The sequence below is a fragment of the Accipiter gentilis genome, chromosome 17, assembly GCF_929443795.1.
Source record: "Accipiter gentilis chromosome 17, bAccGen1.1, whole genome shotgun sequence".
Classification (NCBI taxonomy): Eukaryota; Metazoa; Chordata; class Aves; order Accipitriformes; family Accipitridae; genus Astur; species Astur gentilis.
This window is the reverse complement of record NC_064896.1, coordinates 5,761,567-5,775,753: the sequence shown is the minus strand read 5'-3', so window position 1 is coordinate 5,775,753 and position 14,187 is coordinate 5,761,567. Positions and strand designations below refer to the sequence as shown.

General features: G+C 55.3%; 1 protein-coding gene across 4 annotated transcripts in view; it reads right to left on the bottom strand.

Annotated features, from left to right (window-relative positions):
- Positions 1 to 14,187, bottom strand: part of PTPRU (protein tyrosine phosphatase receptor type U) — a 76,379-nt gene that overhangs the window by 31,695 nt on the left and 30,497 nt on the right. For 2 of the 4 annotated variants that reach the window (XM_049819722.1, XM_049819724.1), the window contains exons 8-16: positions 13,820 to 14,128; positions 9,940 to 10,049; positions 9,301 to 9,502; positions 8,330 to 8,432; positions 7,926 to 8,199; positions 6,154 to 6,190; positions 5,480 to 5,618; positions 3,058 to 3,087; positions 1,456 to 1,613 (exon numbers count right to left, since the gene is read on the bottom strand). In XM_049819722.1, coding sequence (XP_049675679.1) covers positions 1,456 to 1,613; positions 3,058 to 3,087; positions 5,480 to 5,618; positions 6,154 to 6,190; positions 7,926 to 8,199; positions 8,330 to 8,432; positions 9,301 to 9,502; positions 9,940 to 10,049; positions 13,820 to 14,128 — 1,362 coding nt within the window. The remainder of the gene's footprint in view (positions 1 to 1,455; positions 1,614 to 3,057; positions 3,088 to 5,479; positions 5,619 to 6,153; positions 6,191 to 7,925; positions 8,200 to 8,329; positions 8,433 to 9,300; positions 9,503 to 9,939; positions 10,050 to 13,819; positions 14,129 to 14,187) is intronic. The other 2 variants (XM_049819725.1, XM_049819726.1) reach the window with 1 other exon arrangement.

The following is a 14,187-nucleotide window of genomic DNA, read 5'->3' as shown; positions in this document are numbered from 1 at the left end:
CCGGCTGCCCGTGCAACACAGGTGCAGCGTGGGTGCAATACGTGTGCAACACGGGTGCAGCACATGCACAGAGCAGGGTCTCCATCGGGCATTGCAGCCCCCAAGGAGACGATGCTCCAACCTTTTTGCAAGCAGAACCATCTCCCTTTCAGGCTGCCAACATGTGGTTGAACCAACGGTACAACAGAGGAGGGCCACATTACACCCCGTGGCACAGCTGAGAGGCGTGCTGGCCACTGGGTTTAATGAGAAATTAATTGCAGGCGTTTGCGAGGTGCCAACAGCTCCGCACAGCCACACGCTGAGGACCTGCTCGGGTTTCTGTGAGAAGGATTAATGACTTTTTTTTAAATGCAAAGGAAACTGAGGCATGGTGGGGAACAGCCCCCAGCTAGTCATGGAGCAGCCTGTTCATCTACCTTCATTAATTAACGATGCTTGTAGGCAGGGGGTGGCCACAGTTGTCCCCAGCTGTGCCAGACAGCCCGAGCTCCTCACATCTCCTCCTCCACCCTCTACCAAGCAGAGGAATGAGGAGCAGCCAGCAGCAGAGCAAGCAAGCAGGTGGGAGCAGGATCCGGCCCCAGAGCCCCCTTCCCTAAAGAAACCAAGGACCAGCAGCCCCAGTTTAGCCCACTCAGAGACCCACCAGCCTTTGAGCTTTGTGAGGACAGTAACCAAAAAATAATACACCTAGCTAGATGTATTAAGAGGAGGGAAAGTTTGCCCTCTGGGGTTCTATTATCCGTGAGACAATGCCAGGAAGCGTATTAATCCCGCAGCCGGTGGAGAAGAGCCGTGTGTAAGCAGCATCTTGAAGTTACTGTAACAGATGTTATTAGCATATGGTTGAAACTGGGGCATCCAACGAGTTATTTTACAACTAAATCAGCACGGAGATGCATACTCCAGTGGGTGTTAAATTATCAGTCTCCCTCTGATGTGAACGCAGTAGCTCTTTAACCCTTCGAAGCCCAGGGTAATGCAGAACACCATGGAGCAGAGCCATGCCGGGTGTGCTGGGTGAAGGCTGGTGCAAAGCTTTCAACCTCAGCGTAAGGGAAGAGTTGGGGTTCACACAGCTTTGGGGGGCTGCAGCCAGTGTGTGAGCCCACAAATGGCCTCAACCCTCCCAGCCACACACTCAGATCTCTGCTTCAAGAGGTTTTGATGCAGAAACCCAGCTCAAGCCACCCACAAGTGTTTTTCCTTCAGCAAAGCCTGGATGATAATAAAAGCTACTACAGACACCAATTAGATCGATGCCCTTGGAGGTTTGCACAGGGCAAGGAAAAGCCCACAACGTGCCACACACACCGGGCTAAAATAGATGCAATACCCGCTACTGAGCCTTAGATAAATATTTCAGCTATTTCCAGGATATTAAGGGATTATTGGGGACCCTTGTTGCTGCTGGATTGGAGTGGGGAGGATGCTGTGGTTCCCCATCCTTACCTCGGTTGCTGTAGTTGTGGGTGTCCATGAAGGAGAGCCCCAGGCGCTCGTCCTCCTGCAGTGTGCTCTGGTCGGTGAAACTCCTGTCGATGGCACTCATCATGTGCGTCTTCTCATGACGGTAGTTAATGGTCGCTTTGGTCATGTTGACAGGTTTTCTGTAGGGGGAGGCAAAGGGGAGGAGGGGGAAGAAGCGCACACAAGCAGAGCTGACCCAACAGTGCCATAAGATTCCCCCAAAGCTACCAGGGAGCAGGACAGATATTTCCACCAGCAGTCAGCACGCTTTGGTCTTCTCATGCTCGAAGCCAGTCACAGCCCCACAAGGATCAACCCTCGCTGGCTGCAGCAACTCCAGCTGCTCATCCTCAATGCCCCCTCCTCTCCACTCCCCAAAATGCCCAATGGCTGGAACAGCCGGGAGTGCTCCTTGTGCAAGTGAAGGCTTTCCCCGGCCAGCTGGCATTGCACAGGAGAGCCCCAACTCTCCCCCAGCCCTGTTTCTCCAGGCATTACCCACCCATCACCCCACACCACTCCACTGCAACATGGACCATCCAACACACCAAGTGCATCACTGTGTTGCAAGAACTAGAAGGACAAGGACCTGTTGGAGTGGGTCCAGAGGAGACCACAAAAATGATCAGAGAGCTGGAGCACTTCTGTGAGAAAAGGCTGAGAGAGTTGGGCTTGTTCAGTCTGGAGAAGAGAAGGCTCCAGGGAGACCTTATTGCTGCTTTTCAGCACTTAAAGGGGACTTATACAACAGATGGGGATAGACTCTTTCATAGGGCCTGTAGCTACAGGACAAGGGGTAATGGTTTTAAACTAGAGGAGGGGAGATTTAGACTAGATATAGGGAAGACATTTTTTACGACGAGGGTGGTGAGACACTGGAACAGGGTGCCCAGAGAGGTGCTAGATCCCCCATCCCTGGAAACATTCAAGGTCAGATTGGACAGGGCTCTGAGCAACTGAGTTGGAGATGTCCCTGCTCATGGTAGGGGGGTTGGACTAGATGACCTTTAAAGGTCCCTTCCAACCGAAAACATTCTATTATTCTAAAACCATCCCAAGGGGCCAAATCCATCCCAAGGGATGGGCTGGACCCCGACTGCACATGTGCTCAGCGCCCACTGAGGAGGCTTTTTCTACCCCCGTGCAAGATCCCCATTAGGCACCTAACAAAGATGCGGGGAAAGTCCAGGAGCTCTCACTGGAACAGAACCTCACACCCCAGATTTGAGACATTTAGGGAAAAAAAACTGATTGAGTGCTTTTGAGCAGCAGTATCAGGCTCCCAAGAAGCCAGAGCAGGGATTAAACCAGGGAAGGATGCACAGGAGATCTGAGCCCATGTCGGCATCTTGGTGGGGCCGGGACACTGCAAGACGCTGCCAAAATTCAGAATTCAACCTGGAGTCGCTGACCCTTCCCCCTTTATGCTGCTTTCAGTCTCTAACGAGCTCGGCAGCATTATTTTCCCCGAGCCAAAGAGGCCCTTAAAATGTACTCAGCAGAGAAAAGGACTTGTTGGAGCAGCAGGGCAAGGGGGGCAGCCGGAACGAAGGGCAAAGGAGAGAGAGAATGACAATTACTTACGGGTAATAGGAATAAGAATAGTAGTTCCTCCTGGCAAGCGTGCAAACAAAGAGAATGGCAGAAATTGCATAAGCAGCTTTTCTCCAGCATAGGGAAGGGGGGTTACGGGGCAACTCAGCTGCCGGAAAATTAAATGCACTGTAAAGAAACCTGGCTCCCCTTCTGCATCTGTAGGTTATTTACTCCAGACAGAAGCCAGCATCCCAACAGCAGAGCCCAAGCACCGGCTCGCAGGGTGACTATAATTCCCACACTGGTGGCAGGGTGTTCATAGTACCCTTGTCCAAGGGGTTATTCCACTATTTTTAAGACTGAAGAGCAAATGTGTCCAAAATGTAGGGCATCCCCCAGGGAGCCAGTTAGGGGCTGGGCAACCCCTGCGGGAGAGATGGGCTTGGGACGTTGCGCTTCCAGCTCGCTGTTTATTAGGGGCGAGTATATTCCGGGTGTACATTCCCATTCCACCACATCAGTGTTTTTCCAACAGCAAAACACTCCAGAGGAGATTTATGAACTTGTCCCAGCTTTCCAACAGCCCCAAATTCAGGGCAGTCAGCACCGGGTCTGATTTGTGGCCCTGGTTTGTCCTTCAACAGGTTCACCCCAGGATGCTGAAGCAAAGCTGCTCCTCCTCCTCCTCCTGCCCCGCAGCACTGGCAATACAGCAGCTGCACTCGTGGCTTCCTACCCACAGCATCACTCCCGAAAACACATCGACACTGCCGACATTTGTTCCATCAAGGACAGATCCGATGCTGTATGCACGTGCATCAGCCCAGAGCAACAGCAGGCAGGGAGCCACGAGCCAGTCCTGCGCCCCTCATAGCGTACAGGAATACAACAGCCTTGCTTTTCTAGCTGGTGTAAATCAGCAAGAATCTTTTCAGGGCAAACGAAGCCATAAAGAGCTTTGCAGATTTACATGGGCTGAGGTTGTGCCCTGCTATTTTTCTCTCCCTCCTGGCTGTTAACGTACTTTCCTCCCATCATCCCGAGCCCTGCACGGGGAAGGCGTTTAATTGCTGCCCTTTCTCTCCTGCTTTGAGAGGCCCCCCCCCCGGCTCGGCGCCCGCCTCGAGCCCCATACAGTAAGAAGCCGCTTTCCAGGGAGCTGCACCCAAGCGAAAAGCAGCAGCCAACAGCCCCAGTGCTCCCGGGGATGAGTGTCCCGAAAAGCCCTCGCGCTCCTCCCTCCCACCTCACCGTGATGGCCATGGCTGCATCCACGCCGGCTGCGCTCGGCCTACCAGAAAGCAGGGACCCCGGTGCGGGTGGGAGAGCAGTTTGGGGGTCCCCAGGGACCACCAGCCCTGGAAAAACCTCCCCTCCCTCATGCACCCAAATTTTAATAACTCAGAGCCAGCTGAAGGCTCTCAGCCAAGAATTACTCACATTTCGTCACAAGCTCAGTGGTTGCCCATTAAAACAAGCCCAGAAGGATGCAGGATGGTCTAAGCACCGGCATCTCAGGATGGGCAGCCATGGGCAGCCCCCTGCCCTGCTCCAGAAGAAGGGGGGATGCTGCCCTCCCAATGATCTCGAGAAACCAGAGCCCAGGACAAGAGCCAGAGTCTGCCTGGGTATTTCAACATGACACACCACACTGCTTTCCAGGCAACAGCCATGGATGGAGTTTTTTTTCCAGCCATCGCCCCAGAACTGAGCACCCCTGGGGCTCTGCTCCCCCTGGGTGCTGGGCACGCACCTGCCATCTCAGGGGGGCTCAGCAGAGGGGCGATAGCGAAAATGCCTTCCCCTCCTCCCCATCTCCAGGAACGCCAGCTCGATGCAAGGTAACTGTACACAGCCCCATCCCTAATCCACCCCAATGGCAGGGTAGCAGCACAGCCAGACCCCAAACAGCAACACTCACTTGGATGGATCCAGCCCCGGACTGGCCAAGGCAGCAGGGAAGCCCAGAGACAATATCTCAGTGCAGATTAAGTTTCTAATTTTGGGCTGGAGGGGTGCAGGGCTGCATGCCCCGGCATCCCCCAGCTACTGTTACCAGGGGGAGAGCTCACGGGATGGGGACAACCGGGCTCAGCGCCTGCCCAGGGCTCCTCCGAGCCTGATCCTGGCCAGAAGCATTTCCATCAATGCAGAGAAAAAGAGACAAAAGACTGAAAAACATGGGGGAGAGGGACAGTGGAACAAGGGTCCAGAGCCCTGAGGGCAAAGAGATGTCCCCAGGACTTCGGTCCTTGGTCCCCAGTGCCTCCTGACATGCCTGGTGTCACAGAGCAAGGAGGGCACTGTGCCCGGTGGGATGCATGAGCACATGGCGGCACAGCCTGAGGGAGGGTTTGGAGTCTGCCCAGCACTATCACCACCTCCCAGTTAGTGCTGGGGTGGTAGAGAAGGGCTGAGCTGGGAGGAGGGGATGGATGTAGGCACCAGCCACGACACCGGGTCTCCTTACCCTTTCCGAATGACGATGATGATGGCTCCCAGGAGGATAATCAGAACGATGAGCCCTCCAGCACAGATCCCCAGGATCAGGCCCATCTCCTCCGAGTGCTGCGACACCTCGAGGGGACGCTTGCTCTCTTTGCAGGCAGCTGCCAGGGGACAAGGACAGGCAGGAAGGGTCAAGGCTCAGCTCCAGAGGGGTTGGCAACATCAGACAGGAGAACGCTGGGATTCGTCCCATGGGATGCACATTGCTCCTTTAACACATTTTATTCCACCGAGACGTTACAGGGCTCTGCAGTGCCACACTATGAGCATGGGCGAGTCCCCCTCTCGGTTCCCGTGGGGTGAGACAGTCCCTTTGTGCCACTTTTCGTCACGCCCAATGTAAGCTTGTCCATCCCTGGATTCAGCATCCAGCACCACAGACTCCAGCCTCCCACCACCACCACGATACCAGCATTAAGAGGAAAAACTCAACCAAGGGAAAAACCCAGGCACCACCAAAAAGCGGGCAACAAGAGCACAGGATGGGGCTGTAAAAAAACCATCGCACGCACCCCGACCGCCACCAGTGCTGGTAACAACACCCACCAGCACGGCCCTGACCGCCGGAGCAGCCGCAGGTTTGGGTCCGCAGCCTCGGCGGGATCACGCCGGCTGGGAAAGGGAGGGCTCACTCACCTTTGCGAGCGATCCGGACACAGTTCAGCCGGGTTTCCTACGGAGGAAAAAAAGGGGAGTCAGTGTCGGATGAGCATACCAGCAGCTCCGCTCCCCGCTCCCACTCTGAGCGAGGCTGGGAGGACACAAGGCTGGTCCCTGTTGGTGCTTTGACCCACAAATGGAGGGATTTTGCAGGTGATTTGTGCTGCAGCACCTGCTGCTAAGCCAAAGGAGCTCCTGGGGACACACACACCAAGAGCTGCTGCTGAATGATCTGTCCCCAGCATCCCCTAAACCAGCATGCCCAAGTTTAGCCGAGGCCATCACTCCTGGCACAGAGGCAACAGCAAAGCTCAGGATCATTGAAAGAGGGACCCAGCCGAGCTGCAGATCACCAGCACATCACCAGCAACAGCTAAAACACTCCCAGGTCATCATTCAGAGCTTCATGGGGGGTTTTTCATCAAAGAAAGTTTTCAAGCCCCAGCCCCGGTGCTCTGCATGTGCTCCCAAGGTTGCCATGAGGGCTTCCAGCTCAGGTCTCCAACAGTTTTAGCATTCGCATCTTTAGGGATGAATTCAGCTAAAATATTCCATCTTTCTATGCATCCAATTTCTGTTGCAAAAGAAAAAGCACCATTTTGGCAGGATTGCCTTCCTCCCCAAGCATCCTCCAGCCCCTCAGGACACCAGTGCTGGCAACGTCACTCCATCCGCCCTTGGACCGAGACCTGCCCACACAGCGTGCCCAGGGCAGGGCCGGTTCTGACACCACTCTCCCCGAGGCCACCAGCTCTTGTTTCTCCTGCTTCTTGCTCCATCTGGCACAAAAACCACAAAAACCAAGCTGGGATCCAGCTTTTTCGTGACGTCTGACAGCAGCCAGGACAAATCCATTGCCTCCCAGCAGGAAGGCTATAAAACAGCGTCAGCTACCAGTTATTATCCAGCAGCGCCCAAGCAAGCCAGAGCTGAGATCCTCCCTGTCCATCTCAGCTCTAATTACAACCCAGTGAGGTGTGAACGATCCAGGAGAGAAAGAAAGGATTCAAAAACCAGCACCCTTCCAGCAAGATGGAGCGGTGCAGGATGAGGATGCTGCCGCAGTGCTTCTGCTTCGCTTTCACAGCTCATCCTCCCCCAGGTTGGATGGGAGTTGTTGGAGGAGGTGAAGCCAAGAAGCATCCCCAGGGGGTCCTGGTGGTCCCGCTGGTGACTTGAAGGAAATCAGCCCGGGGGGATGCAAGGATTGCTGCCAGAGTGGGACTATTAAGGCTTTGCAGAGAGAACAGGCAGCAGCAGGCAGAGAAAAGGCAGCCCAGGAACTTGGCAGCTGCCCAGGAGCTCTCTACAGCAACCGCTGTGTCGGCAGTGGGTCCCAGTAACACGCACACAGCTCTTGCTGCCCAAATTAGCCCAGGATTAGCCCCAGGAAGGTGGTCTCCCCTGCACTGGTGCTGATTGGGGTCCTGGCCGGTACTGCAGTGGGTGGTGGAGGTTGGGTTCCTCCACCCCTGGCATCAGCACCCAGAGGGGGACAAGCACAGCCCAGGGGTGCTGGGAGGAAGGAGGATACCCATCCGTGATCCCGATGTGCTGTAAGGGCGGCCCGGAGCACCAGCTCCCCGCGGGAAGGACACTGGGGGTGAGCCCAGAGCTGGGGCCCAAGGGAGGGGGATCTAAAACAAGTCCCATTTTTTTCTGACCCCCACCTAGACCCCAGCTGGGCTCCTGCATGGTCCAACCAGGACCCCAGACACCCCACCAGTTGGGGTCCCACAGCTACTCACCCCTTTGAGGTTGCTCATGGCTTGGAAGTAGATGAGATACGCCTTCTTGGGCTCCAGCGGTGGGTTCCAGTAGCCACTGTAGGTCTGGTTGTCCCCCACAGTGAAGGGTTTGGCTTCAGTGAGGCTGCTGGCGGGCAGCTCGGCCCCAAAGTAGTGTACAGAACCACGGGACACAGCATCATCAAAGGTGAGCGGCACTGGGAAGCACTCCTGCCCACCCAGCTCCCTCTTGAGCTTCTTGGGGCGGTCTTCTTCTACAATGACCTGGTAGGTGCTGGTAAGGACAAGGCATAGGTTAGCTTTGTAAAAAGGATGGTCCTGCCCTTCCCTTGGTGCTTGTCTCCACCATCCATGCTGTGTCAGCCCCTTTGTGGGGGTCTCACCCTCACGCAGCCCCAACCTACCTGATGGGAGCCCCTCTGCCTTGCGCCGGCCGCAGCAGCACCGTGATGGTGCTCTCCGACTCGCTCAGCGGCGACGGCATGTCCCCGTAGTCGAAGGTAGGAGCTGCAAAGGGAGCAGGAGAGAGCGGGCAGGGGTGAGTCCTGGTCCCCAGGGATGCACCGGGGCTGCCCCCTGCTCAGATGGGGAAACTGAGGCAAGTGCAGCCTTGCCCATGGCAAGGCGTCACTGAATGGTGTAATGTGAATTATTCCAAATAAAGAAAACACCTCAAGGTCTTGAACAAGCGTTATAGCTGGGAGAGGACCCTTGGGTGTGCGCCGACGGGGGGGTTATCAACGCTGGTTTGGCAGAGGGGAGGAGATGGGAGCAGGATCCAACCTCGGCGGGACCCAAACACTCCAGCCTCCAGATGCACCCAGGGGACAGCACTGCTCTGAACTGACGGCACAGCGTGAGCATCCCAGCCAGGCAGCATGCCCAAGCCAGCCCAGCAGCACCCCCAGACAAAGGTGGGGGATCCCCATCGTTCCCAGAGCATCCCTGTGGTCCCAAAGCCATCACCAGCAGCCACTGGGGTCCAGCTCGCGCTGCTTTGCAGTTTCAGTGCCCCCATTAGGGCTTATCTCAGCCCATTTGCTGCAGCTAATAGTGATGCCACGGACACAAGCAAACAGCCCCAAGTACCACAACGCTTATTAACGAAGCCCAGTTAAACCCCCACTTGTACGCTGATAGCTTAGACAGCACCAGTGTGCCAGGCTGGCTGGACTCCCCAGCCAGAGACCCACACTCAGCCCAGCTGATGGGTTTGGGGGGCTCACAGCACAGCTGCCACCACCAACTGCATCCTTCGATAGCAGCATCCAGTCACCAAAATCCACAGGAGCGCACCAGAGACTCTGGCATTGCCATCACATATCTGTGCAGAGGAGAAGCCCCAGCACCAACTGTGGAGCCCAAGAGAACCTACCAGAGATGTTGGTGGTGATCTCGGTGAGTGCCGTCTGGCCAAAACCCTTGCCGGTGCGGGCCCGGACCGAGAAGAGGTAGGTGGTGCCGGGGTGGAGGTTGGAGAAGACGTGGTAGGTCTCGTTGCGTAGTTTGGAGACGGTGCGCCGCGGGCCCGGCACGTTGACTGCTGGGTCAGAGGACTCGATGCTCTGGTAGCTGATCTACAGGGAGAGGGCAGAGCATCACCAGCAGCCACGGGAGAGGAGAGAGACCCCGGATCCAGGCAGCGAAGGGTTTAAAGGGATAAGAATTCAGAGGAGCAGATGGTCATGGGGGCAGTCTGGAAGGCAGATGCTTTTTGGGGTAAATCAAAAGCAGAGGTTTATCGGAAAAGCTGTTGCTGAGTAATACCAGTGACCCCAAAAGCAGGACTGCCCAGCAGGGACAGACCCTGCTAGCAGGAGGATGAACGCAGGCTGGATCTGCGCTCCAAACGAAGGGCTCGGGGGCAGAAGTAACGCTGCAGCCACCCTTAATCCCCATGACCGAAAGCAGCAGTTGCCCCAGATCCCTCCCGCTGCCCCCCCCCCCCTCCCAGACAGGACCCACCTGTGTCCCCGTGGGTGCCCTGGGGGTGCCGCAGCCGGCCAGGACCTACCTCGTACTGTGTGATGAGGCCGTTGGGCTCCACCGGTTCCTCCCACTTCAGAAATATCATGTCCTCCAGCGGAGTGAAGGTGAGGGACTCCGAGGCGATGCCGCCGGGCACTGGGGAAGGAAAGGGGACGTGCTCGGATGAGGCAAGAAACGCAGCTGGAAGGAGAAATCCTCCGGGAAACCCCTCCAGACGGCTGCAGCAGCTCTCCCCCACAACCAAGCCACCGCGTCCCCTCTGCCACATCATCCAGCTCCAGTGCGTGCCACCAGATGAGGCTGGTGGCTCCCCAGGGAGATGCTCCCCAAGGCAACAATGCTCCCACTGCACTCCTGTGCACACTGGTGACACTTTGCCATGGGGCAGGGGGTCCCCATGCCATGGCACAAACCCCACAGGTACTGTTTCTGGCATTGCACCCAGTTTCTGACAGCACAGCAGCAAGCTCCCGCACACCATTACCAGCAGAGCTCGCCTGAGTTCACCAGTGCAAGGGAAGAAAAAAGAAATAAAATTCCATTTTCCCATAGAACCCAAATCCCCACCCTGGAGCCACCAGCATCCTCAGGAGACATTGCCGGCACTCCCCTCGGCGAGCTTCCCTCATCTGCAGGCAAGCTTGACATGCCCCAGCCTTCCCCTCTAATTAACACCAACAAAAATAATAACCGCAAACAATAACAGCGATCGACAGCACCGGGATCAATATTCGTTTCTTTACCATGGATTTCTTGACCCAAGGAGTTAGCAGGGACAACAGGAGAGGCAATGGCTCAGCAAAGACCATGACTCACCAGCAGCATCCTCCGCTGCAGGCTTGAGCACCCAAAACACGCACCCTCTCGTTGCAGAGGGACATCAGCCCTTCCCCTCTGTTTTTCTTTTTTGCAGCTTTTGTTCTGATCTAATTACGGGGCTGAGAGAGAGGGATCGCCTTCCGTGCGCTTCCCACCATGCAAATACACAATTTCCACTTGATTTACAAGTTAATTTAATCAGAGGCGCCATGTCCTACATGTGTACACAAGGCACTTATTAAATTCACGGGAATTATGGAAACCTTTAGGGCAAGAATGTGTGTATCTCTACAGATATTTTTATATATATAGCCTATATGTTTTTATATATACAGGTATGGGCACCACACGCTTGTGCGTGCACCAGTTTGAGACCAGCAGAAGCACACAATGGCTCCCAGGTGTGCGTATTCCCTTCTGCCATCCATAGACATCATATATATTTATTTATGCATGTATATATTTATTCTGGCTGGCAGTGCATGCACCCTGCCTGCAAGGGAGAGAACTGGCTCCCCGCACACTCCTCCCCGCAGCACCAACACACTGCAATGATATTTCTACAGACACCTGGGATCGAGTCTCATCATTTTGTGCAGGCATAGACCAAAATCTCCAGCCGTGGGTCACCAACACCTTCCTGACCTCCTCTGGATCTACATGGGGCACTTAAACGCCAACTGGGCAACCTATAGATCCAGCACCCTCTTCTTTCCGTGTCCTGCCCACGCACCCAGGAGCCAGCAGGACTTCGCCCAGGGTCCAAGGGGGATGCTTGTGAGCAACACCCTTGGTTTGGCCCAGTTAGTAATGCCCCAGAAAAGGGTTTTCCAGCCCAAAACCAGCGTTTACCACTAGGGATGAGGGGTTGCAGCTTTGCAGCCCACACCAAGGCTCCCCACCAGACAAGGCCCAGCACCACACCAGTGGATGCTGCAACCAAAGCTGGCCTCCTGCCAAAATAAAGCACAATCAAGGGTCCTATTATTAACAAGCCTTCCCCACCGTGGCTTAACTGCACAGGCAGGTGCTTGTCACCCACTTCTAGAAGCTCAAATCGTCATTACCTCCCAAGCAAGCAGAAAGATCCTGGGCCAAGCCTGTGTGTAATATCTGCAATATATCCATAGGTGGATATCCATCAATCCCACCCGAGACTGAATGTATACGCTGCCCCAAGTTCAATCCAAGAGGGAAGCCACAAGCCCCCGTTAATCAAGCCATAGGGGAAAGCAGCTGGAGTGATTACAGTATAGCAAAAAGACATCTGGAGCTCCTGTATTAATATTCAATAAGAAAACAGCTGGAGCAGTCACAGCACAGTGAGAACAGCTGAAGCAATTATAGCCAGAAAATAAACCATCAAGAGCATGAAGCTGGGTGCCCCCGGTCAGGCAGGCTCAGGGTTGGGGATCCTGAAAGTGCTGATGTGCAGAGAAAGGTGCCAAATTTATGCTTTAGAGATGAAAATAGGACCCAGAAACCCTCCCGGCTCTGCTCCAGCTCCACAGGTTTTGCTTTCCAGCCTGGGAAATGGGAGCAATGAGCAACACACACACAAAAGCCACACATTTTGGTGGGTCCCAAAGTAAGGTGACTCCCATGCAATGCAGAGGGGTTTCACAGCAGGCTTCTACTCAGGGGTCATCCAGGGGGTCTGGAGCTAGCCAGATCCTCTACAATTATCAATTCTTCCACCATAATTGCTGATTCTTGATGCTAAAAAGTGCTTTGGAGATTAATTACATTCTTGCTTAACAGTGCTGGTGACTCGGCGAGAGCTAAGGATGCTCTGGCCACACTCAGCACCCACCCCGGGGCGCAGCAGCTCCTTGCACCCCACGCAAGCCCCCACCACTGCTGCCCTCCGCGGACCAGGATGAGACCCCCTCACCCCACTGGCGGCAAGAACAGCCATCAGAGTGGCAGCTTTTGGGGGCTGCCCAGTGGTCCTTGAAGGCAGCCAAGTTGTCACAGCATGCAGAGGAGATGCTGATGGGGCAGCAAAGAGGATGGCACGAGCAAAGGGAGTCGTTAGCGGGCACTGCCAGCCCTGGATGTGGCCCATCACTGATGGGTGGCACTGGAGACACGGAGCCAGCTCTGCCCTGTACCTCCTGCCATGTTCACGGGGTCTCCAGAGCCCAAAATGACCCAAGCACTCTGCTGACAGAGAGCTGCAGCCAGGGACCGCAGTGCAGGGTAAGGCCAGACCTGGGAGACCTGTCTGGTGGCTGCAGCTCCAGGACATCCTCAGGGAAGGGCTGGGCAGGAGTAAGAGATGCCAAACCCAGGAGTCCTGGAGCTGAGGATGTCAGCCCCACTCGGGTGCCAGTGTCAGGGACCCAACCCTGGGACACAGCCAGGACAGGGAGAAGAGAAACAGCTCAGCTGTTCAGGAGCAGTGTTCCTGGCAAATAACCAGGGCCAGACACCCCTTGTCAACACACACTCATCCACAGAGCTCGTTTGCACAACATGAACCCACCTAAGAGCAAACTTCATCAGGGAAGAGCATTGGGGAAGCCGAGCAAAGCTGCACCAGGCTCTGGTTAACAGCACTCTCCCAGAAACGTAGCAATGCCAAATTAATCAGTGACCAAGCAGATAAAAGATGCTACCTAAGTATAAAGCGTTAACTGCTTTAATTGTTATTATTATCGCTGTTAGGCTTTCGTTCCACACTAAAGGATGAGTGAGGACAACTCATGCTGGGACAAGCCAGGCATCAGCCAACTCTCGCACCCTCCGCCAGACTGGGCATGGCTGAAACGCTTCACTCAAAGGACAAGGGCAGCGTTTCTGCAGTGACATCCCCATCCAGTCCTCTCCACCCCCCAAGCCACTCCCAGCATTTCCCTTCCCCAGCCACCACCACTGCCCCTTTCTCTCGCCTCCCCTTCTACAGCCCTGGGGCTACAAAAGCCTTTTCACCTCCCAGTTAGCATGAGGGCCACAGGAGATATTCCCATCATACCCCTGGCCAAGAGCCAGGGATGTGCACCGTGCCACGGGAAACACCCTGGCAGCTCACCAGCCACAGAGTCCTATTTTTGGGGACAATGCACCTCCCTGAGAGGACTCACCATCCTCATCCGTCTGGAATATCACCTCCTTGCCTTCCTTGCGACCCTCGGGGTTGGAGAGGATGAGCTTGACATGGATGTTCTTGTAGGGCAGCAGGTTTTTGATGGTGTAGCGGTTGGTGTTACGCTCCATCTTCACGCACTCCCGGAAGGTTTGGTTGTGGCCAGTGCCCACAAAATAGCGGTAGCAGAGCGAGACGGTGTAGGTGTGACAACGAGTCAGGTTATAACCCAGCGGCTCCCATTGCAACGTCAGCTGTCTGGACTGGATTTCAGAGAAAGCCAGGCCTTTGGGGGCCCTCATGGGCTCTGTGGGGGAAGAGAGATGGGGACAGTGAGTGATGAAGCAAAACGTCTCGTGGGTTTAC